Source organism: Dermacentor albipictus, chromosome 9 (assembly GCF_038994185.2).
Source record: "Dermacentor albipictus isolate Rhodes 1998 colony chromosome 9, USDA_Dalb.pri_finalv2, whole genome shotgun sequence".
NCBI classification, from domain to species: domain Eukaryota; kingdom Metazoa; phylum Arthropoda; class Arachnida; order Ixodida; family Ixodidae; genus Dermacentor; species Dermacentor albipictus.
This window is the reverse complement of record NC_091829.1, coordinates 87,669-110,123: the sequence shown is the minus strand read 5'-3', so window position 1 is coordinate 110,123 and position 22,455 is coordinate 87,669. Positions and strand designations below refer to the sequence as shown.

General features: G+C 58.6%; 3 protein-coding genes across 3 annotated transcripts; all 3 read left to right on the top strand.

The window, feature by feature from the left end:
* LOC139049806 (uncharacterized protein C6orf132-like) lies at window positions 1–1,944 on the top strand. Its single transcript, XM_070525609.1, has 2 exons — window positions 1–1,433; window positions 1,623–1,944. Exons 1-2 carry the CDS (start codon window positions 1–3, stop codon window positions 1,942–1,944), a joined length of 1,755 nt encoding a protein of 584 aa, XP_070381710.1.
* Window positions 1,945–5,470: 3,526 nt separating this feature from the next.
* On the top strand, window positions 5,471–6,806 carry LOC139049805 (uncharacterized). The gene has a single exon (XM_070525608.1). It carries the CDS (start codon window positions 5,471–5,473, stop codon window positions 6,794–6,796), a length of 1,326 nt encoding a protein of 441 aa, XP_070381709.1. The 3' UTR covers window positions 6,797–6,806.
* Window positions 6,807–6,817: 11 nt separating this feature from the next.
* On the top strand, window positions 6,818–15,068 carry LOC139049804 (uncharacterized). Its single transcript, XM_070525606.1, has 3 exons — window positions 6,818–6,857; window positions 6,922–10,527; window positions 10,648–15,068. Exons 1-3 carry the CDS (start codon window positions 6,818–6,820, stop codon window positions 13,374–13,376), a joined length of 6,375 nt encoding a protein of 2,124 aa, XP_070381707.1. The 3' UTR covers window positions 13,377–15,068.
* The last annotated feature ends 7,387 nt before the right edge of the window (window positions 15,069–22,455 follow it).

The window sequence follows — 22,455 nt, the reverse complement described above, 5'->3', positions numbered from 1 at the left end:
ATGTCCGACTCCGACAACCCAGTGCAGGGGCCACGCGGCCCCACCTCAGCGCACTCGCCGGCGCTCAAACTGCTTCTCGCGGAAGCGAGACGGCAGTTTTGCGCCACCGCCGAGAACGAGGAGCAGCCTGTCGAGGCTGCAGCCCCATCCCCGAGGTTCCTACGTTCGGGAACCTGCAGGGACACTGCCCCAGTGGCAACACAGCGTCGCCGACGCGGCCGTGCTGCCCCGCACAACGACGACGACGGCGGAGACAACACCGGCAGCGAGAGCGACGACGAGACCGCCAGCTCGCGCCGCTCTAGCAGTTGCCCGCCTTCCTGCTCCTACTCGTCAACCAGCGAGAGCAGCAGCGAGGACAGCCAGCTGACACTGGCCACGGACTCGGCGAGCAGCCGTTCCCCGTCGCCCAGCGCCCAAGAAGAAAGGGTCGGCGCCCCCGCTACTGCTGAACCAACTGAGGAAGCTGTGCCTAATCGTACGCCGCACGAGCCCCCGGAACCGGAAGGCGCCCCCGCCGAGGCAGAGGCGAGCACGCACGCGGCGGAGAGCGATGCTCCCGGGAGCGTCCCCACGGCGCATGCGCCACCCCGCGACGTCACGGCGCACACGCAAGGCGATGCCCCGCCTCCACCCGCGGACCCTCTCCTCCCCGGCGCGAAGCAGCCGTGTAGGAAAAAAAACAGCCGGCGCAAGGGCGCACGTTCAAGCTCTCCTGCTGCGGTACCACACATCGCACCAGCCCCTGAAGGACGGGAAACCGTTCTGTACAGACCGCTCGCGAGGAAGGCACATTTCCTTGCGGCATCACGCGATGCAATTGCCGCATTCCTGGCCGGCGTTTCGGGGACGCATCGAGTCCGTCCGAACCTGCGACGGAACGTCGTGGCAGTCGACGCGCTGCCTGGCACGGACCTGTCTGCACTGCTCGCCGTCCGGGTGATTTGCGACGTGCCCGTCAAGGCGAAGGCACTCATCGCCGACTCTTGCACGGGCACGCTCTTCAACGTGGACCCGGCGATCGATGGGCCTTCCATCCTTGAGGGTATCGAGAGCCGGGTGCCCGTACTCGCCGTCACCCGAAGCGGCGATGTCGCAACACTACGCTTCGCAGGCAGAGACGTGCCGGAAGAGGTTCACCTCTTCAAGCAGCGCCGCAGCGTACGTCCGCAGCTGCCGCGGCCGTTGCAGTGCGGTCGATGCGGCCTCTTCGGGCACGCCACAGCGACCTGTTCTCGCGACCCGCGCTGTCTCCAATGCGCGGGGTCGCACGCGACGACCGCCTGTACTTCAAAGCGGACCCGATGCATCAACTGCCGAGGCCCGCACGAGTCGACAGAGCCACGCTGCCCCAACTGGCAGCTCGAGCGGCGGGTGGCGAGCATACTCGCGAGAACCGTTCCGCGCATCACGCGCAAACAAGCCCTGGGCCGGTATTTTGTAGCGATGCCTTTTCCGATTCTATGCTTTTTCAGGCTTTTCGCGCTTGGCGAGTGGTCAGAGCGACGGTCTGCCCACATTATCAACGGGATCAGGAGGCCGTGTGTGGTGGATGATAAGAATAGCATAGAATAAGGCATAAGGCATCGCTACAAAATAGCGGCCCTGGTTCTCGCGAGGAGCAATGCCCCTGCCGAGCGGAATCAGCAGCCGGCCACCACCACCACAGCACAGCGCGCCCCCGAGCCACGATCATCGCCGTTGGTTCAGCCGGGCCGATCATTCCGTGACGTGCTGGCCGGCAACACAGCGCCGCAGCCAGCCGCCGAGAGCAGCTCCGCCCAACCCCGCAGCACGACGACACCCGATGCACGTGACCTCGTCATAACGACACTCGCGTCGGCATTGCGTGCACTTTTGGAATCGGTACCTGCCGACTCCCCAGCGCGCCACATGTGTGTGGCAGCACTGGAAATGCATGACGCCCTGATCCAGCATGGCTAGTACACCAGTGGGGCAACGGCCGCGCATTGTTCAATGGAATGTTCGTTCGATGCGCCGCCGACATCCAGAGCTGGCGGATGGGGCTCTTTCGGACGGATGTGACGTGCTTGCTTTGCAAGAAACCCACGTCCGCCCGGGAGAGCTCAATCTGCCTGGCTTCGTCAGCTACCACAGTGCTGCTGGCTGCGAACAGGCGTCATGCACGGCCATTCCGTGTACCGATTCCACTCATCCGGCTGGGCGATCTCGCGCGTCACTTTACGTACGCGCTGGGCTCCCTCAAGCCGTGGTGAGTGTGGACGATTTGCCGTGCACGGGCGTCGAGTGCGTGGCGGTGACCGTGCGAATCGGAACAACCGACACGTGCGTCGCGAGTGTTTACGCGTGCTGCGGCGGCCGCTGGGACAAGGAGATGGTCGTCCGGCTGTCACAGCGTGTGCGCGGCGACCTCGTGATGTGCGGTGACTTCAACTCGCACAACACTGCGTGGGGTTCGAGCCACACCGACAGCAGTGGCCGGGACCTACTTGACGCCATCCAGCAGGCGGGTCTACTGATAGCCAACACGGGTGTTATCACTTTCGCCCGTCGTGGCTGCGAGGGAAGTGTGTTGGATCTCTCGCTAGTGTCGGAACGCTGCCATTACATCTGGCGCCGCAGCCCCGACATGCGAGGGTCCGACCACTACCCCATCCACCTCGAGCCCCGCCGTGCCGCCCACCTGCCGACGCGTGCGTACAATGTTGTGAATTGACCGCGATTCCGGGAACTGTGTGCTACAGTGCCAGTCTCGGAGTGCAGCGGGTTTTTCCAACACATCGCGCAGTGCGCGCGTGCCGCGTCGACTCGCTGTGTCGTGCCGGCCGGGACGCCCGTTCCCGACATCAAGCAGCTGATCCTCCGCGCTGCGCGTCGCAGAGCCGAGAGGCTAGCACTGCGCTCGGGCCAGCGCGAACATTGGACTGTGTACAACCGGCTGGACGCGGTATGCCGTCGCCACGCGAAGCAGCGCCGCAACGCCAGCTGGTCCAGCCTCTGCTCGTCGCTGGAACGGGCGAGCGTGCGATCGAGCCCGTGGCGAATCCTGGGGGCGATCCGCCGGTAGGTCACGCTTCTCCTCGCTCGATCGACTTCGCCTCATTGCCCCCACGTGTTTCTGCGTCGTGCATGCTTGCGCCCGCATAAGAACACGTTGTCGCGCTTTAGCTGCTCTCGGTCTCCTTCCCGCACGCGAGAAGAGGCCCCGGCAGCTCAACATGGATTTCCGGCCACCCGGCGAGCCGCCGCCACGTGTCCGCCATCGACGTCATGCCAGCTTGAGCCGTGTGACACTCGGCCCCGCGACCCTCGAGGAGCTCCGTGCAAGGGAGGACCTCGAGCGCCGCGCCACTCGCATGCTGGGCGAGTGGCTGCTTGTACGAGTACCTACGCTGGCGACCCCTGAAGTCTCCACCGTACCAACGACCGCACCGGCAGCCGCAGCAGCAACCACGGCGCCAGCCGAGAACGACCCCTGCGTGCAGGAAACACACGTGGAGGTCCCGCTCCCCCTCTCGGACGACGAGGAAATGGATCAGTCCATCTCCCGAAAACGCGCCCGAGAGAATGAGAGCGATGACGAAACAGCCGCGCCACGCAAACAGCAGCCGTGCGCTCCCCCCTCCTCGGGAGAGCCGCCAGCGGACGAAGACCGCGGCAGCGCCATCTCCCGACAACCCGGGGAAACACCCAGCACCCACTCCCTTCAGGACGCGCAAGACGGAGCCGCGCCCGAGCCAGCGGGAAGCGAGCGGACCACACCACCTGCGGAAAGCTCGAGCGCCATCTCTCGGCACCCCGCCAAGCTGGCCGCCGCGTCCTTCGAGCCCCCTCCACGCGAGGGCGCGCCCGACTCCTCCCTCGTAAAGCCCCTCAATCTCCCAAAGTAGCGCCATTCACTTCCCTCCTCCTCCGCTCGGTGCGGCCTCGATGGTGGCGCCGCCGGCGGTGGGCCTGCCGTAGCAGACGACGGCTAACACGCTACGGGAGGAAATCCGCGGAAAAGTTCGTTCGAGTCCTGCGGAGCAGTTTTTTCAATCTAGATCTTGCTTTGTCAGTCGGTAACTGGCCTTAAGAATGTCGTGTCGGATTTGCGGAAGAAATAGAGAAAAGCACCATTATTCAAGGCGTATTTAAGGCGTAATGCGCGCGCACGTTGAAAGTTCGTGTTGCTGAAACACGACACAAGCACGCGGTGTGCTCAGACACGCGAGTAATTACCAGAGTTTCAGGTTTTGACAGCGTGAAAGTATGTGCACGTGGTTTCGTAGGTTAATTTACGTGCCTGCAGAATGCTTTTGTTCGACGGCGCGTGAGAGATTCCGACTGTCTGCGGTCAGCAATGCCTGGCAGCAGGGCCGTTTCTGTTCCGCGCCTTTTACAGATGTACGTAGCTCATGCACAGGTTGGGGTGGCCATGAGCAACGTTTTCACACATAGGCGGTATAGATAATTTGAACAACGTACCAGCATATGAAGTCGTTATTTATTTATTACAGTGCAAATGGTTAGAATTTGATAGAAAAAAAAGAAGGAACTTGATGGGACAACTGGAAAGAGGTTCAGAAAATAATTATCCCCCTCCCCTCATTGGCAACAGCAACACTTTTGTTGAATTTCTAATTTTATCTCTGTATACTACGTGCGTCTGTATTCTTTTGAGTTGTAAGTTTTCACAAGGAAGCAGTGTTGCGTTAACTGGAACAGTCAAGGCACACAAGACAGAAAAAAAGTTGATTCTTGGGTTTTACATCCCAACACCCCGATCTCATAAGGCACGCCATAATGGGGGCTCCGGATTAATTTTTTTCCAGCTGGGGTTCTTTAACGCGACCCCAATGCACTGGACACGGGCCCGTTTTGACACGGGCGTCAAAAGAAGAGGTTGAAGGAGCCGTGGCACTTACTTCACAAAGCCGCGCGTTCTTTGCCACTTGCTCGAAGTCAGCACGCCCGATCTTGTGAATCCACACTTTTTTTCGTTTTGCGTTGCGCCCGGCGGATGGTAAAGCAAAAAGCTTTTTGCCGTCACTGAGTCTGTTGTGGCAACCGTAGGCGCAGCAGCACGGCATCACAATTAAGCACTCGGCCCTAACCCATTGTATAAAACTACCGCGCTCCTTCAAACCGCCTGTCGTACTTCCGTCGCGCAGGCCCAAAAGTGGGGGTCGCAGCGCGCTGGAAAGAAAAGATATACAAAAGCGCGGCGCCTGCTCTGTGCCGGAAAGAAAAAAATATACAAAAGCGCGGGCCTGCTTTCACGTGACACAGATTGGCCAATGGGGGGCGGAGGAGGCTGGGGCGACAGGAGGAGTGGAGGAGGAAGCGCCTGGGTGAGCGGGGCGGCGGAAAGATCTAAGAATGGCGCTACTTTTGGAAAATTGAGGGGCTTTACTCCCTCGGAGCGTCGTCTGCTCCGGACGGCGGCGCGCGTCCGGCAGCGTCGTCTGCTAGCGAGCCAGCTGGGAACGAAAGCGCCACCGACGCTATGGAGCTGGCGGACGAAGCTGATGCCTCACGGCAGAACCGCGAGCACCCGGCGGCGCAATTTCTCAAGGGCCCGCCACGCCAGCCTGCCTCGCGGCCGAAGCCCAAGGGGAAGAACCAGCAGCGCAAGCACAGGAAAGCACCTGCTGCTGTAACACCTTCGCCAGCTGTTCCTGCGGGCGACTCGCTGCACTCACCGGCCACTCCCAACATCCCTGTGGCGGCACTGCAGAGTACGACGCCACCTGCCCGCGAGCTGAACGCAGACGACTTCACCTTGGTGCGGTCGAAGAGCGATCGGCGGCGTGCCCGGGCACTCGAGACTGCGGCGATCCCCGTGGACCCTGCGGTCATCGGTACGGTGCTTTTCCGCCCCTCGGCGCCCGGCGGAGCCTTCAAGGGAGCTCCGCGCCTCGAACTCGCGGCGACCCTCTCATCGCGGGCTGGTGTTGCTGCGGTGCGCGTCAACCACAGGCGCAACATCGTGGCCGCGGACACCACCACCCGAGAGTGCCAGGAGGAGCTGCTGGCGATTACCGAGCTCCGTGGAATCTCGGTGACTGCTAGACTGCCGGCCGTACGCGGCCAGAGCACCGGATACCTGCACGGGGTGGACGGGCTACCAGAGGATGCTGACCTGCTGGGAGCCATCGTGTCGAGCGTTCCTGTGCTGTCGGCGACGCGCGACGGGAGCACCGTGACCATCCGGTTCGCGGGACCGGTTCCCCCAGAACGCCTGAGCCTTTACAAGCTTGGCTTCAGGGTGAGGCCGGCCAGGCCCCGCCCGGTGCAGTGCCGCCAGTGCGGCCGCTTCGGGCACGTGCTGGAATCCTGCAGCTGGCCGTCCGACTGTATTTCCTGCGGCGGGAGTCATGAGAAGGGCGCCTCCTGCCAGACGGTTCGCTGCAGGAACTGTGGCGGCCCCCACAGGGCCGACACTCCCGCCTGCCCGAAATGGCAACAGGAACGACAGGTGGCAACCATTATGGCCTCATCCACAGCAGCACTGTCGAGGCGTGCCGTCAGGGCAGCGGTCCGGGAGGAGCAGCAACCATCAACCTCGGCGCGGTCGTATGCGAGCGCTCTGAAGGGCCCCAGTCCCGCTCCCAAGCGTCCAGTACCAGCCCCTCGAGCCCCCCGCCGCCAGGAGACACAGAATCCTGCCCCCCCTGGCCAGACTACAGTGGATCAGCTGGTAGCAAACCTGCTGCTCACCATGCAAGCAGTGAGCACCATGCTGCCAGCTGACCACCCGCTCCGAGCCATCTGCCTGCAGGCAGTGGCTTCCCAGCAGCCGCCACACCATCATGGCCAGTCGCACTGCTAAGGGTCGGCCGCGCATCCTACAATGGAATTGCAACCACCTGCTGTGCCGACACGCCGAGCTGGTCGCCCAACTGCCTCTGCACGACTACGATATCCTCGCCTTTCAGGAAACGTATGTGCGTGCAGAGGAGGTTTCACTACCGGGCTACATCGGCTACAGCAGTGCGACTGAGTGCGCCTTGGCAGAATGCACATCGGCACCCTGTTGTGACAGCAGCCACCCGTGCGAGCGCCCACGCGTCGCGTTGTACATTCGCGCCGCTCTCCCGCACGTACTTATAGACACGACGCATCTGTGCAGCTCTGTGGTGGAGTGCGTGGCCGCGACTGTGCGCGTACAGGGCACCGACACTTCCGTCGCGTCCGTATACATCCGCCCCGATAGCGTCGGCCGCCGCCACCAGCGCGACTCCGCATTTCTCGCGCGCCTGACCGCATCTCTCACGGCGGACTGTGTTGTGTGCGGTGACTTTAATGCTCACCACCGCGGCTGGGGAAGTGCTACGTCCGATCAGCGGGGAAGGGCCCTCTTCGGTGCCGCGTCTTCACTGGGCCTGTACGTTATAAACGACGGGAAGCCCACGTTCGTGCGCCGCAGTGGGGTATCATCAGCGATCGATCTGGCACTTGTCTCGGAGCGCTGCTCATACGTGTGGCAGCGCGCTCCCGACACTGCCGGATCGGATCACTACCCAATCACCCTGGCTCCCACCTCTCCCAGCCGCGGTGTCACCCGTACGTGTGTGGTGGTGCGGTGGTCGGTGTACCGCGATTTGTGCCGCGAGTGGTCGCGTGACACTGATTTCTTCGAGCACGTCGCGGAGTGTGCGAGACGAGCGTCGACGCGTGCGGTGGTCCCTGCCGGTTCTCCCACACCGGACATCAAACTACTGAACCTTCGCGCCGCCCGCCGCCGCGCTGAGCGCCGTGCCATACACTCGGGAGACGCGTCTGACTGGACGGTGTATAACAGACTCGACGCGGTGTGCCGACGACATGCGAAGCGGCTGCGCCGCCGAAGTTGGGCACGACTCTGCTCGTCGCTCGCTGACCCGCGCAACCAGCACCGAGGCTGGCGCATCATGCGCGCGCTGGTGAATCCGAAGACTCCTCGCTGGCCGGTGCTCGCCATCGCTGTTGCGCGCGGCATCACCGAGATGGCGCTCGCGGAGCTCCTCGCCGACTCGTTCGCTGCCATCGCGGTCTCCACTCCACCCGGCGTCCCTGCGGTTGCATTGCGGGCGCTCTACACGGCTGTGTTCGTGAGAGGGGAATGTCGCGCGCATACCGCGCGGGCGATTGACAGCCTGTGCAGCGACGACTTCACCTTTCACGAGCAGCAGCGCGTCCTGTGCCGCAGGAGGCGCCGCAGCGCCCCCGGAGCAGATGGTGTCACACACCAAATGCTCCGAAACCTGGACGACGACCACCGCCGGCATCTCCTGTCCGCCTACAACGCCGTGTTCCGCGAGGGCTGCCTGCCGGAACCCTGGCGCTGTGCTGTCGTCGTGCCGGTGCTGAAACGCGGCAAGCCTGCACGCGAGCTCGCCTCCTACCGGCCCGTCTCGCTGACTTCGGTGCCGGGAAAGACCATGGAGACGATGGCGCTCTCGAGGTTGCAGTGGATCGCGCGGGCCCGCGGTGCCCTCCCACCCGAGCAGTGCGGCTTCCGAGCACACCGGTCGACTGGCGACTGCATCGCTGCTGTTGTCGGCACGCTCGAGCAGGCCAGGCGCGATGGAGAAGCTGCCTTCCTCCTTCTCCTCGACGTGCGTAGCGCCTTCGATGCGCTCCCGCACGAACCGATCATCTCGGCTGTTGAGGCTCTCGGCGTGGTCGGCAACCTGCTTGCCTACATCAAGGCTTTCCTCGCCGACAGGACATTCGCCGTCCGCGTGGGCCGCGCAACCAGCTCGCCACGACCAGTGACCACCGGTGTGCCTCAGGGTAGTGTGTTGAGCCCTTTTCTGTTTAACCTCACCCTCGCTCCCATCATTGAGTGCATACCGAAAGGTGGTCGCTTCCCTGTGCGTGCTCTTGTCTACGCGGACGACGTCGCCCTCTACGTGCGGGGACCGAGGAATGCCATGGCCGAGATGCGTCGCGAGCTGCAGGAGGCTCTCGACTCCGTCGCCGGCTTCCTACGAGCGATCGGACTGCAGCTGTCGTCGACCAAGAGTGAGGCGTTCATGGTGCACCCTCACGCTGCCACGCGACGCTACACCGGCCGCGTGCTCGTTGATGGTGTGCCACTGAGTTGGCAGCCGACGGTGCGATACCTCGGCCTCACTATCGACCACCGCCTCACTTGGGTTCCGGCTGTGCGGCGCCTGCGAGCCGAAATGCTACGTGTGGAGTGCGCGACACGCCGGCTGCTCGCGCGCGGAGACGGCAGCCCTCCATCGTTTGCGGCCAACATGTACCGTGCGCTGGCGCTCTCGCGGGTGTTTTACGCGTTGCCACTGTGCAGTGTGCGCGATTCACAGTGGCGCAAAATCGATGGTGATCACCGCAGAGTGCTACGCATGTGTCATGGTTTGCCGCGAGCATCACGAGTGGCGGAGACCCTTGCGGAAACCGGCGCATGGCCTCCCTCATTGACGGCCGATCTCCGCGCGCTCGGCCACATCGAGCGCCTCTCCAGCACCCCAGACGCGAGCCCCATCGTCTCGCTACTACGGCAGCTCCCAGCATCCCGTATGGGCAAGATGCTCGAGCTGTTCGAGGCGATTGTGGCTGACCCGCCGGCTCCACCACCAGACTGGCCGCCACCGAGTCTCGCCGTGCCCCTGGACGTGTGTCTCGAACTGCCAGGCGTCCGCTCCAAGCACCGCACGCCTCTCTGCGCCATCGTACAGGAGGCTGCAGCGAGGATAGAGGATGACCTGGCAGGGAGAGCGCACCTGTACACGGATGGCTCGGTACTCGAGGACGGCTCCGCGGCTGCTGCCTGCTTCGCCCCGAGCCTCACCATCGAAAGCCAGTGCCGCCTGCCCTGCCGAGCCACTTCCACCACTGCTGAGCTCGTGGGACTGCACCTGGCTGCTGACGCGCTTGAGCAATCGCCGCACATCACTCGAGCGGCGATTCTAACCGACTCAAGGCCCGCACTGCAGCAGCTGCTACTGGAGGAACGCGCCCCGCTGCTCGCTCAGCGTGTTGCGTGCAGACTGCACGCCTTGCAGCAGCGGGGACTGGACCTACGGCTGCAGTGGGTGCCGTCGCACGTTGGCGTCGCCGGTAACGAGGCCGTTGACAAGCTCGCGCGACGCGCACACGATGTCAACACGCCGATCACACGGCGGGTCAGCTCGTTCGACGCCGCGCGCCACCGGATCCGCCGACAGCTCGCCCTACGCCACCCCGACGACCGGGTTGCGCGGGGACGCCCGCCACGCCATCTCCCGGAGGCCGGCTTCACTAGAGGCGAGCGCGCCTTCCTCCTCGCCTTACGGACCCGCTCCGTGTGGCCCGCCGAGAGGAAGCATCGTCTGCTACGAGCCCCCTCTCCCCTCTGCGAGGACTGCGGCGCGACCGAGACGCTGGAACACTTGCTGTGTGAGTGTCCTGCTCTCTCGCCCGCCCGATCTGCTCTTGCGCAAGTGTATCGTGCGCTAAACCTACCGTGTGCTACGCTCGACGACTTGCTGCATCCCTCGGGGTGCATCTCACAACACAGGCGCCTTTTCCGCGCGCTCTTGGCATTCGCCGAGGACGCGGCGCTTCGAAGCCGCCTGTAAACGTGCCCCACCCACGGCCTTACCGCTGCGGCTGCCGCCGCCGCGCTTTTATCTTTCTTTCTCTCTCACCTATCTTTTAATTCCCCTTTTCCCCTTGTGCAGTGCGGTTGAGGTGTCCTCCGCGGAGAGACAGTTACTGCGCTGCACTTAATCCCCACCTTTCAATTTCCCCTTCTCTCTAGAATCTCTTTGCGGCCCCGCCTTCCACGCTGCCCCGCCCTCTCCATCGCCGTGGCGCGCGGCATCACGAACGGTCAGCTGGCCGAGCTCCTCGCTGAGACGTTCTGCCCGCCGCCCACCGTCCGTCCACCGGCGCCGCACGTGCTGCAGCCGCAACCGCACCCAAGGCGCGAGCTGCATGCCCCGGAGCGATACTTCCCATCGGCCGGGATCCTCGAGGACATCAGGGCGCTGTGCGAGGCTGACTTTACTATCGGTGAGCTTCGCACAGTGCTCACATCGAGGAAGCGCCGCTCAGTACCAGGTTCCGATGGCGTCACATATCAGATGCTTAGGAACCTGGATGGTGACCAGCTCCTGCTGCTGCTCGACGCCTACAACCACGTCTGGCGGACCGGCAGCATCCCGGTCGAGTGGAACGAGGCGGTAGTCGTCCCGCTGCTCAAGGCTGGCAAGGCAGCCAGCAATCCTGCCTCGTACCGGCCCGTCTCGCTCACCTCCGCTGCCGGCAAGGTGCTCGAGGCCATGGCGCTGCGGCGGCTTGAGTGGATCACGGCGGCGCTCGACACCTTTGCGGCGGAGCAGAGCGGCTTCCGACGACTCCGGGCCACAGCAGACTGCCTTGCCGACGTGATCGCCACGCTGGAGACAGCGAAGCGTCGAGGCGAGGCAGGCTACCTCGTTCTCCTCGACGTCGAGAGCGCCTTCGACCGTCTGCCACACGCCACCATCATGGACGCTCTCGATGCGCTCGGAGTGTGCGGACGAATGCGCGGCTACATCGCAGCTTTCCTTGGCGGCCGGACGATGCGGGTGCGCGTTGGAGGAGCGCTCAGTCGGCCGCGTGCGGTTGTGACAGGAGTGCCGCAGGGCAGCGTGCTTAGCCCATTCCTGTTCAACCTCGCGCTGGCACGCATCCCCGACTACATTCCCCAGTTCCCGGCGCACGAGGTTCGCGTCGCAGTGTACGCGGACGACATCGCGTTGTTCGCGATCGGCCCCACCAGCGTCGGCTATGCGGTGCGTGCTTGTGTGCAGCGCGCGCTGGACGGGGTCGATGCTTACATCAGCGGCATCGGCCTCACCCTCTCGGCAGCCAAGACCAAGGCGCTCATCGTGCACCCAAAGCACGATGGGCAGTACCGCACGCCGCGCTTCACCCTCCATGGAGTGCTACTTCCGTGGGAGAAGCGGGTTCGCTACCTTGGCCTTGTCATCGACCGACGGCTGAACTTGTGTGCTGCAGTAGCTGCCCTGCGGAAAGGTGCCGCGCAGGTGGCGGGCGCTGCGCGATCCCTGCTCGCTCGTGGCCAGGGCTGCTCGCCGTCTCTCGCACTACGCCTCTACAATTCCGTGGCCTCAGCGCGGATCTTGTACGCTCTACCGCTGGCGGACCTGCAGCCAACGCAATGGAAGGTGATGGACGCGGATCACCGAGCCGTCATCCGCCAGTTCCTGTGCCTCCCGCGATCTTCACAGAGCGGCGCCACTCTCGCCGAGGCGGGGGAGACACCCATCTATCTCCGTGCCGAGGGGCGCGCCCTCAACCACGTGGAGCGCCTACATCGCTCGCGGCACGGCCAGCAGCTGATCAGCCGGCTGCACTCTCTCCCGAGCTCCGGCATGGGTCGCCGCGCCGCCCAGTTCGCCAGCCTGGTACGGGGTGGCGCCACGTGTGCGTGGCTTGCTCCGGCCCCGCATCGAGAGCGTCGTCTGCTCGTCCGCACGACCATCCCTGGCGTTCGAGGCAAGCGCAATACAGCGCTCTGCGCCTTGCAACAAGAGACGGCTGCAGCCATCAGCGAGCAGCTGGCCGGCCGGGTGCTCGTCTTCACCGACGGCTCCGTCTTGCGGGACGGTGCTGCTGCTGCCGCGTGCGTAGCTCCTGAGATCCCCGCGCACAGTCAGTGCCGCGTTTTGAACGCGGTCTCATCTACGCACGCGGAGCTGGCGGCCATCGACTTGGCGGCCGAGCTCATATACCAGCGGCGCATCCCTGCGGCGGCCATCCTGACGGACTCCCGCGCGGCACTACACATGCTGTCCAGAGCCGACCAGGGACCCCCGCTGATTCAGCGCCTCCTACACAAGATGCGTGGCGTTTGCGAGCAGGGATGCGACCTCGTTCTGCAGTGGGTGCCTGCCCACATCGGCATACACGGGAACGAGGAAGCGGACCGGCTCGCGAAGGCCGCACACACTGCGCCAGTGCCCCGGTCGCTCGTGGTGACTCCCTTTGACGTCGCCCGTCACACCGTGGCCGGCATGCTACGAGCGAGACACCCGGACGCCCGCGTCGCCAGTGGCAAGCCGCCAAAGTTGCTGCCACGTACGGGCCTTCACCGACGAGACCGGGCGCTGCTGCTTCGCCTCCGCATCGGCTGCTACCGCACCGCGGCAAGGACACACCGCATCCAAGGTACGGGGAGCCCTCTTTGCCTCAAGTGCGCCGATGTGGAGGACTTGGAGCACGTGCTGTTACGGTGCCCTGCGTACTCTGCTCAGCGCGACGCGCTCACGAGCGCTTACCGCCGCCTCGGACTGCCGTGCGACAACACCGAGGCGCTCCTGTTCCCGGTGGCGCACTCGTCTTTGACCGGACGCGCCTTCGTGGCGCTGCTTGAATTTTTGGACGGTGCCGATCTGTACGAGCGGCTGTAGCCGCCGCGCCTTCCTGACGAACCCTTACCGCTGGGCTATCTATCACTCGTTACTCTATTTTTTTTTTCTCTACTCTTTTTGTCCCTTTCCCCTCACCCGTACAGCGCCGTGGAGGTGCCCTCGCACGAGAGGCAGTAACAGCGCTGTACTTATCTCTTCTTTTTTCCCCTTCTAAAACCACTCACACACAAAGGCTAACGCGTTCGAGCCTACACACACAAAGGCTAACGCGTTCGAGAGCTTTGTAGAACTCTCGGTATAGCCCGCGGTGTCGTCGACCGAGGGCCTCGTAGAACTTTGCGCCGTCCCGGGTGGCGCGGCGGCGCACCACATTCCAGAGCTGCCCGCGCGCCACGTGGCCGCCTGTCATCCGTAGTTCTCAGAAGGCGCCTCGTCTGGGGGGGTTGGAACACGCGCAGCGGGCTGAAAGCTGGCACGTTTCCACCCCCGTACGGCCATTCCTAACAGAAGTAGTGGGGCTGAAGCGAGCTGCGCCCAGGGCCGTAACGTACAAAAACTTGAGTGGCTGTCTGCAAATCCGCAAGTGATGTACACTGCAAGGGGTTTGGGACGAAGGTTTCGGAACACATCGCGAAGCTGGTCGACGTACTCGCTTGCTGTTAGAGAGGAGGTGAGGGTGTTTTCTTCGATGAAGTCGGCTGGCGGGCGAAGCGAGGTGCCGTAAACAAGCTCCGCAGTAGCGCAGGAGGATCCTCTTTAAAGGCAGTTTGAATTCCGAGAAATGTGAGTAGAAATCTGTCAACCCACTTGTTGGGGCAGCCGTGCGCTGTGAGTGCTGCCTTGAGATGGCGATGAAATCTCGACGAGGCCATTTGTTTGAGGGCGGTAGGAGGCAGTTCACAAGCGTGCTGTTCCGAGATGTTGAAGCTCCATGAAAAGCGATGATTCTAATTGCCGGCCTCGATCAGTGACAACTTTCGTTGGACAGCCAAATCGGGATACCCAAATGGAAACAAAAGCTGCGGCGACAGTAGCTGCAGACATTTCGGGGATAGGTGTCGCTTCGGGCCAGCGGGTAAAGCGTTCGACACATGAGAGTGGCTTGTTGGGCTAGTTGGTACATGGTTATGCTAGGAGAATGCCAGCAAACTTTAGAGCAGGAAAAAATCGAGAGGCAGACATCAGTTTGGTTTGTTCTGCACCTTGTAAGCTTGCTAAACTTTGCAGTAGGGTCTCACAGCACAGTTCGCGAAAGATAACGTGCAATACCAAGCATGTTGTGAAGCACCGCGCGTGCGACACATGTGTAGTGTACAATATCCCTTTGACATGTGGTAGAGATTATATAGGACAAACCGGTCGCTGTGTCAATGATCGCATGCGTGAGCATGCAAATCTAATACCCACAGGCACAGGAGGTAATCTTCCGCTGCATTGTAAGGAGTGCGGTTGTGATCCTATCTTCAATGACGTTTCGATCTTGGCGAAGGCGAAGACTCAGCAAGACAGAGAACTGATTGAAGCCTATCGCATCTATAAACTTGGCCCCGAGAAGTGTGTAAGCGCCCCATCTGTGTTCCTAACCAAGAAAGAGCTTTTATTTCTTGATAATTGTAGACGTGTATAGATAAGGTGTTGACCGTGTTTTTGTTTTGTTGTGCCTGCGCATGTTCAGTACGGACTTGGGGGACGTTGTTTTCATGAATAAAGTTCAGTTGTTAGTCCAGCCACCTTCCTGTCTCTTTGTTTATGTCTGCCTCTCGATTTTTTCCTGCTCTAAAGTTTGCTGGCATTCTCCTAGCGTTCGACACATGTCAGAAGATAGCGATAGCCTTGGCATGGGGGTAGCGGGCCGACAATGTCGACGTGCACAACAGAGAAACGTTCGTCGGGTTGCAAGAAAGGCTTCGTGGAAGGGGGGGGGGGAGGGGCAGGGTATCGCTGAACTTTCGCGCGCTGACAAGGCGCGCACGAGCGGACGCAGTCCCTGATATTTGCCTTCATGCCCGGCCAGACGAAGAGTGATGAGACAAGCTTTTGAGATGCGCGAATGCTTGGGTGTGCAAGAGTGTGATATGAGTCAAATATTTACTTGCGGAAAGAGGTGGTTAGGTAAGGCCGAGATGTGCCCGTGGAGGTGTCGCAAACAATTGGCACATCTTCAAAGGTAACTGATTCAAGCTGAAGAGATCTTGACGCATCACGTAGGTGACGGAGCTCAGAATCATTTGCTTGTTCTGTAGCCAATTCTTGGAGGTTGAAAGGAAATGATGTTGAGATAGAGCACTTGGAGCGACTGCATGTGATAGTATCCACGCCACTGAGGGCATCAGCTGTATGGTGAGTTGTCAACGCCGCTGACGTGGCGTATGTCAGTTGAGAAGTCTGAGATGAAAGCGAGCTGGCGCACCTCACGTGGAGTGTGTATGATTCAGAGCGGCCGATTGATTAGGTGAGAGGCTTGTGGCCAGTGAAGATTGTGAACGAGCGGCCTTCAAGTAGGTGTCGGAAATGTCTCACGGCGAGTAATATGGCGAGGAACTCACGGCCGAAAACACTAGCGCATTTGCGCGGTTGTCATGCGTTTTGAGAAAAAGGCAAGGGGCTGCCACCCACCGTTTACTTTTTGTTGCAGTACGGTACCGACCGCAGAGCTCGAGGCATCCGTCATGAGCGACAACGGATAGCTCGGGTTAGGATGAGATAGCAGTGTGGCATCGGTCAAAGCGTGCTTGGTAGAATTGAAAGCTTCATCTGTTGTGCTGTCCCAGGGCAGTGCAGTTGGCGATTGTTTGCCGCAGAGCAAACGCTCGAGGGGTTCCAGCAGCATAGCACAGTTTCTAATGAATCGGTGGTAAAAGTTTACCAGGCCTAGAAACTGGCGCAGCTTAGTGATTGAAGCTGGCATGGGGAACTCCATGATGACTTTCACTTTGTGTGGAAGAGGGCGGATGCCGTTGTTGTTCAAGCGATGGCCGAAAAAATCAAGCCATGGTACTCCGAACTCGCTCTTGGCAGGGTTTACGACGATACTATTTGCTGATATGCGCTAAAAAAGCTGATGGAGATGTTGGAGGTGCTCTTCGTGGAATGAGCTTGCCACAAGCAAGTCGTCAACGTAGGTGAACACGAACGGCAGACCACGTTGTTATGATTGGGGGTTCAATCCCATCGCTCGTGATCCGTTGTCAAGATTGGAGTCGGGCATGAATTAGAAGGTAGCTGGCCCATGCCGTCGTCCAACTTATCCACGCTGAGGACGTTGATAAAGGGAAGGACTGCTTCTCATCGAGAACGAGGAATATGGGTTTATTTACAGTATTTATATCAGTCTAACATGACTGTTTGAGAAAGTACATCAGTCTAACATGACTGCTTGAGAGAGAGTGTCCTTAGCAGCCGCACAACAGCAGTTTATGAACACTCGGTCTTCCCCCGATACCCAGGTGACGGAAACGGCCGTCCAAGCACCGTAGGTGAGTTGACCAGGCACCGTAGGGGAGTTGACGAGGCACCGTAGGTGAGACGATCCGGCACCGTAGGGGCATTTATTCCCCGAACTGTAGCGCGCCAGCCGGCCGCCCATTGTCTGGCGTCTTGGTCGGCGCGTGGGAAGGGGCGTCAGTAGACGTTCCCGCGGCTCAGTAACAATAGTTGGTCCGCCGAGCCCGTTTAGTTACACTGGCGACTTCGTCAAACTCGGCTCCAGCGACGGAGAGTCGAGGGCGCCCGTATTGTTGTTCACACACAGTCGACTTAGTCACGCCGTGGCTAGAGGTGTGCGGCGACGCTCCCGGAATGTTGCCGCCACAGTCGCTACTGGGCGGTAAAACTTGCACTGCAGCTGGCCGTTCTTAACAACAGACATCACAGCGGTTCATCGACACACACACGCTGCCTGGTTTCCCGTCTTTGTCGCCATGTATTGCACGGCTTTTTGCAAATACTATAATAATGCTACTACTGATGCAAACACTATAATACTATATCAATGCAGAGCACGTGCCTTTTAGCAAAAACCGATATGCAGAGGATCCAAATCCTGAAAATTTCGCAAAGCACCTCTCACCACTGCTTCAAAAGCAATCAATGTCGCGGAGACCGAAGGTATGACACGCTCTCGCACGCGCTCAACCACGCGGCCATGCTCTCACTTTCCTACCGAAACACGCACAATAAAACCACTAATAGCTATTTGTCTTGCCACTTCCAAGCTACCATTTAAGGACTACAAACACTCCACGTCCCACCCGGCTGCACGTGTATAAGCACGTGGCACGAAAGGACGCTCTAACCATCCTGCAAAACCAAATGTACACGAAGCACACCCGCGCACCCGAAATACGAGAGACAAAAAGAAAGGAAAGAAAATCACCCAATTACTATTTAAAGGCAAAAAAAAGCAGCAAATAAAAAACAGAAGCAAACTCAAAGCATGCACAGTAACTTATGATTTCGTCGCCGCCACGGAGCCCCGAAAAGCACGTCCATTCGCCACAAAATACAAACTCGAAACACCGATGATTATAGTGTACTAGAATAATGTTCTAGTACATTATTCTAGTACACTATACCGATGATGAGGTTGCTCTCGATGACCTTGCATGGGCCCGCCTCCGCAGGTGGCAACCCGCAGCTCCGGGATCGTGGGCGGTTGATTCCTTCTCCCAGGTGACCTTTCACGAGCCCGCCTCCGCAGGTGGCAACCCACGGAGTCTTGATCGGGGATAGGCGGTGGATCCCTTCTCTTTCGCGCGTCGTTGGTTCGCGGAAAGGGCATCTGTTTGTGGATGTCATGAATACATTGTTGCGCCAAAAAATAAAATAAAGACTTGAGAGGGAGATTATGAAACGACAGATTGTGCGCTTCGACTGATTTTATTCTTGCAGCAGAGCAGGGAGAATGAACAAATGCGCATACGTACATCAGTGTTGCCTAGAGCGATTACAGTGATGTTTTTAACAGTTTCACCTCGTTTTCAAACAGAAAAACAGACGTATCACTAATACAACTCGTGCCTCTCTCTTTTATGTGATATTATTTTATGTTTGTGGATGGGAGACTGATCCCCTCTCCCAGGTGACTTCTACTAGCTTGTCTCAGCTGGTGGCAACCCGCGGGTCCTGGGGATCGTGTGCGCTTATCCTTTCTTCAAGGCGACGTTGGTTCGCGGAAAGCGTTTCCCCTAGCGTTTGGACAGTTCGTGGAAAGGGTTATTCTAAAGTCCCACACAGACAAAGGGGCCTGTAAGCAATGCGGGGCGCCAGCCAAATCGGCAACCCCTCGAGACAACTATAGCAAATTAGGAATCCATTCTTGGTTTCGCTTAGGCATGCACTGTTAAGAACGGGCAGCTGCAGTGCAAGTTTTGCCACCCAGTTGCGACTATGGCGGCAACATTCCGGGAGCGTCGCCGCACACCTCTAGCCACGACGTGACTAAGTCGACTGTGTGTGAACCACAATACGTGTGTCCTCGACTCTCCGTCGTTGGAGCCGGGTTTGACGAAGTCGCCATTGTAACTAAACGGACTCGGCGGACCAACTATTGTTACTGAGCCGCGGGAACTTCTACTGACACCCCTTCCCACGAGCCGACCAAGGCGCCAGACAATGGGCGGCCGGCGGGCGCGCTGCAGTTCGGGGAATAAATGCCCCTACGGTGCCTCGTGCTCCCCTACGGTGCCTGGTGAACTCGCCTACGGTGCTTAGACGGCCGTTTCCGTCACCTGGGTATCGGGAGAGGACCGAGTGCTTAAAAACCGCTGTTGTGCGACTGCTCAGGACACTCCCTCTCAAGCAGTCATGTTAAACTGATGTACTTTCTCAAACAGTCATGTTAGACTGATATAAATACTGTAAATAAACCCATATTCCTCGTTCTCGATGAGAAGCAGTCCTTCCCTTCATCAACGTCCTCAGCGTGGATAAGTTGGACAACGGCATGGGCCAGCTACCTTCTAATTCATGCCCGACTCCAATATTGAAAACGGATCACGAGCGATGGGATTAAACCCCCAATCATAACAGCACACACACGAAAGGGGCTGTAAGTACTGTGGGGCACCTGCGAGACCGGTAACCACTCGAGACAACCACAGCGAATTAGGAATCCATCCTTCGTTTTGATGAGGCATGGTGGTTTAGCATCCTTTTTGGCCCGGATTGTTACACGCCAACCGTAACAGCGGCCACACCGTCGCGTACACTAGCTATGAGCGTTGCCTTTTCGAAGATATCACAACACACAACATACCAATTAAGATTTGTTTACTGGTGCATAGGCTCTTAAACAAAATTACACCCTTTCGGTCGTATCTTGCCACACAACAATAAACATCTTTCTGGTTCGCATTTCCTTGCTTTAACGCTGCGAGCCCGGCCCTTCCAAGTCACGAAAGGCATGCGAGTTATCAGCATGAGAGAGCGTTTTCGACAGGTAAGTAGCGAGCGCAGCGTTTTCACGAAGGGAAACGCAAGCAAGACAGATGACGATTATTGTTGTGTGGCAAGATACGACCCAATAATAACAATATTTGGGGTTTTACGTGCCAAAACCACTTTCTGATTATGAGGCACGCCGTAGTGGAGGACTCCGGAAATTTTGACCACCTGGGGTTCTTTAACGTGCACCTAAATCTAAGCACACGGGTGTTTTCGCATTTCGCCCCCATCGAAATGCGGCCGCCGTGGCCGGGATTCGATCCCGCGACCTCGTGCTCAGCAGCCCAACACCATAGCCACTGAGCCACCACGGCGGGTGATACGACCCAAAGGGTGTACATTTGTTTAAGAGTGTACTCCCGATTATGCCTTCTCCAGCACAAACAGAAATTTTCTTTGTTATCGCACTTTCTATAGAAGGAACAGAGTGACTAGTGACGCATTAAGTGCAGGTAACTGAACGAGCCAGTCGAAACGAAAACGAGTAGTTGTCATCATTTCAGGGTGACTACATCTCTTCCGTTTATTTTCATTAAAAAAAAAAAAAAAACTGGCTGTGGCTTAGCTAAGGTTAAGCCCAGGATGCGGAGCATACTAGCCTTTATTTTAACGCGACAGCGCTAAGGAGCTCGTGTCGCAGAAAAGCCGGTGTCTTCGGCGTCGGCTCAGGCGTGCGGCGCTTGCTCAGGCGCACATTTCGTTGTCGCGCCGAACGCTGCGTTGCTCGACGCTCACCGCGTCTGATGCGGGGCGCGTAGTCGCTGCGCCGTAGCAAAGCCACCTAGAAACAGTCTCTGTAGCACGCCGCAACCTTCGCTTCTCATTCCAACGAACTGCTCTGTCTCCAGGAGGCATCTCACCTCGTGAGTGTCTAGCAGAGGCAAGCGCAGCTGCTTATGTACCGCCGCGACGCCGCGAGCGACGGCGCGAGTTGGAGCCCCGTTTCTCCTCTGTCGTGACGTCACGGTGTCACGTGGTATTGAAGGCGACACCGCCGTGCCTGAGGAGCTGGGTTGAGCTCTCGTAATATGCTTCGCATAAAAGAAAAGAAAGAAACACCGATGTATTGGAAATATTCTCCAATAAAACAACGCTCAATGTCACCATCAAACATCTACTTCTCCGTATTCGCGCCGTTCCGGCCCAAACGAAAACGCGCGTAGTCTGCGTTTTCCTGCCAAAGCCTACATAGCTGGCGCGGTCAGCACCTTCCTTTTAGAGAAACCTTACTATACTTTCTCTATGCCTTACTCCCTTTATCACCTCTTCGTGCGACTAGCGAAGCGGCAGATCACGTGACTCAAGTTACCAACCAATAAGACAACGCTTGCACACGGCACTGAAGAGCCAGGTCGGTGATTTGGCGCGCACCCAGTGCTTGCCAAAGAAGCAGTGGACGCAGTGGAGGCTCCAGGCTTGGCGGTTGCTCCTCTGCCCCCTTCTTGTGTGACTGTGGTCTTGTGGAGGGATAAATTTGCCGCGCAACTGTTGTGTCATGTTATTTGGTTGTGGACCGCTTGGACATTTCGACAAGACAAGCTGCTTTCTGTTCTTCGGCAGCTTACATATCGAAGTGCTCCAAAACTCTTGTGTTCCTTGTGGTGTTCGCCGACGAAACTTTGAGGGTATATGTCGTGCGGACAGTTCAGACGGCTGCCCGGAGAATGAAGGAATGCGGTTCGACAAACCTTGAGAACGCACAGCAGGGCTTCTAAATGTGAGTACATATGAAACATATTCATTGCCTCTTCGAGTTAAAAGCGCATAATTTGAAGCACTTACAAAAAAAAGAAAAGGGTGTTGCGGTTTTGTCATCTCTTCGAACTCGCGCCCAATTGTTCGTGCTTCACCTAAACAATAAGAGGCGGGTATTGTAGCGGTTTTCGTAATTATGCACGACCTCAGCGAACATAAAAGAGTACGACGTTGTTGAGTTGATCAGCTGACGCTTGACGCCGGGCCCATTAACCCTCGCGAGCTCGAGCGTGAAACGGAATGGCATTTTAGACGTAGCGGAATTAGCCGCCATTTTTGCCGGTTTCGTTGGGAGGGAGGGTGCCGTATTGTGTCGCATGTTTCGGAGCAGCTGTTTAGAGCTCTTCCTCTTCTGCAGGCTTCCCGCCTTTGTGAAATATTTATTTTCTCCTCGTTAATAAATGACGGATATGGATATCTGTGAAAAGGTATATTATTTATTTATTTATTTTGGTTACTTGATGTATGCCCTAAGTGCAGGCAATACCGGAATGGTGAGCTCGTTTGCGTTTTACAACCACGTGCTGCGTTTTTGCGTTTATACTCCTGTCCACGACCTACTGTATAAGTACAGTAGGTCGTGCTCTGGTCAACGGTAATTTCCATACCCGGCCTGTCACTCGTTAGATATTTCAGAAATTTTCTGACGTCTCTTGTACATTGCACTCTACGAACATTTCAGCAATAGCTGCGATAGTGGTCACAGGTAGCTTAGATTCTGGGTCTGCATCTCTCGTTGTATGTTAGTGAAATGTGCTGGCGTATTTTGTAGTACAGGGACATTTTACAAGTTTTCCTTTCCTCACTACGTAGAAGTTGAAGCCATACGTACTTATTTCATTTTGAACTGCACTGCGAGGGCATGTTTCTTCATTTTATAGGCCCGGGAGAGCTTTGGACGGATTAATGTGGTGTACGC

What these genes read in the sequence shown, in the direction of transcription:
- LOC139049806 (XM_070525609.1), top strand. Translation starts at nt 1, where the DNA reads ATGTCCGACTCCGACAACCCAGTGCAGGGGCCACGCGGCCCCACCTCA. An exon ending in CGCAAACAAGCCCTGGGCCG is followed by an intron (nt 1,434 to 1,622) that starts GTATTTTGTAGC and finishes TCTCGCGAGGAG; the next exon opens with CAATGCCCCTGCCGAGCGGA.
- LOC139049804 (XM_070525606.1), top strand. Translation starts at nt 6,818, where the DNA reads ATGGAATTGCAACCACCTGCTGTGCCGACACGCCGAGCTG. An exon ending in TGTGCCGACACGCCGAGCTG is followed by an intron (nt 6,858 to 6,921) that starts GTCGCCCAACTG and finishes ATGTGCGTGCAG; the next exon opens with AGGAGGTTTCACTACCGGGC. An exon ending in GGACGCGGCGCTTCGAAGCC is followed by an intron (nt 10,528 to 10,647) that starts GCCTGTAAACGT and finishes AGTGCGGTTGAG; the next exon opens with GTGTCCTCCGCGGAGAGACA.
- LOC139049805 (XM_070525608.1), top strand. Translation starts at nt 5,471, where the DNA reads ATGGAGCTGGCGGACGAAGCTGATGCCTCACGGCAGAACCGCGAGCAC.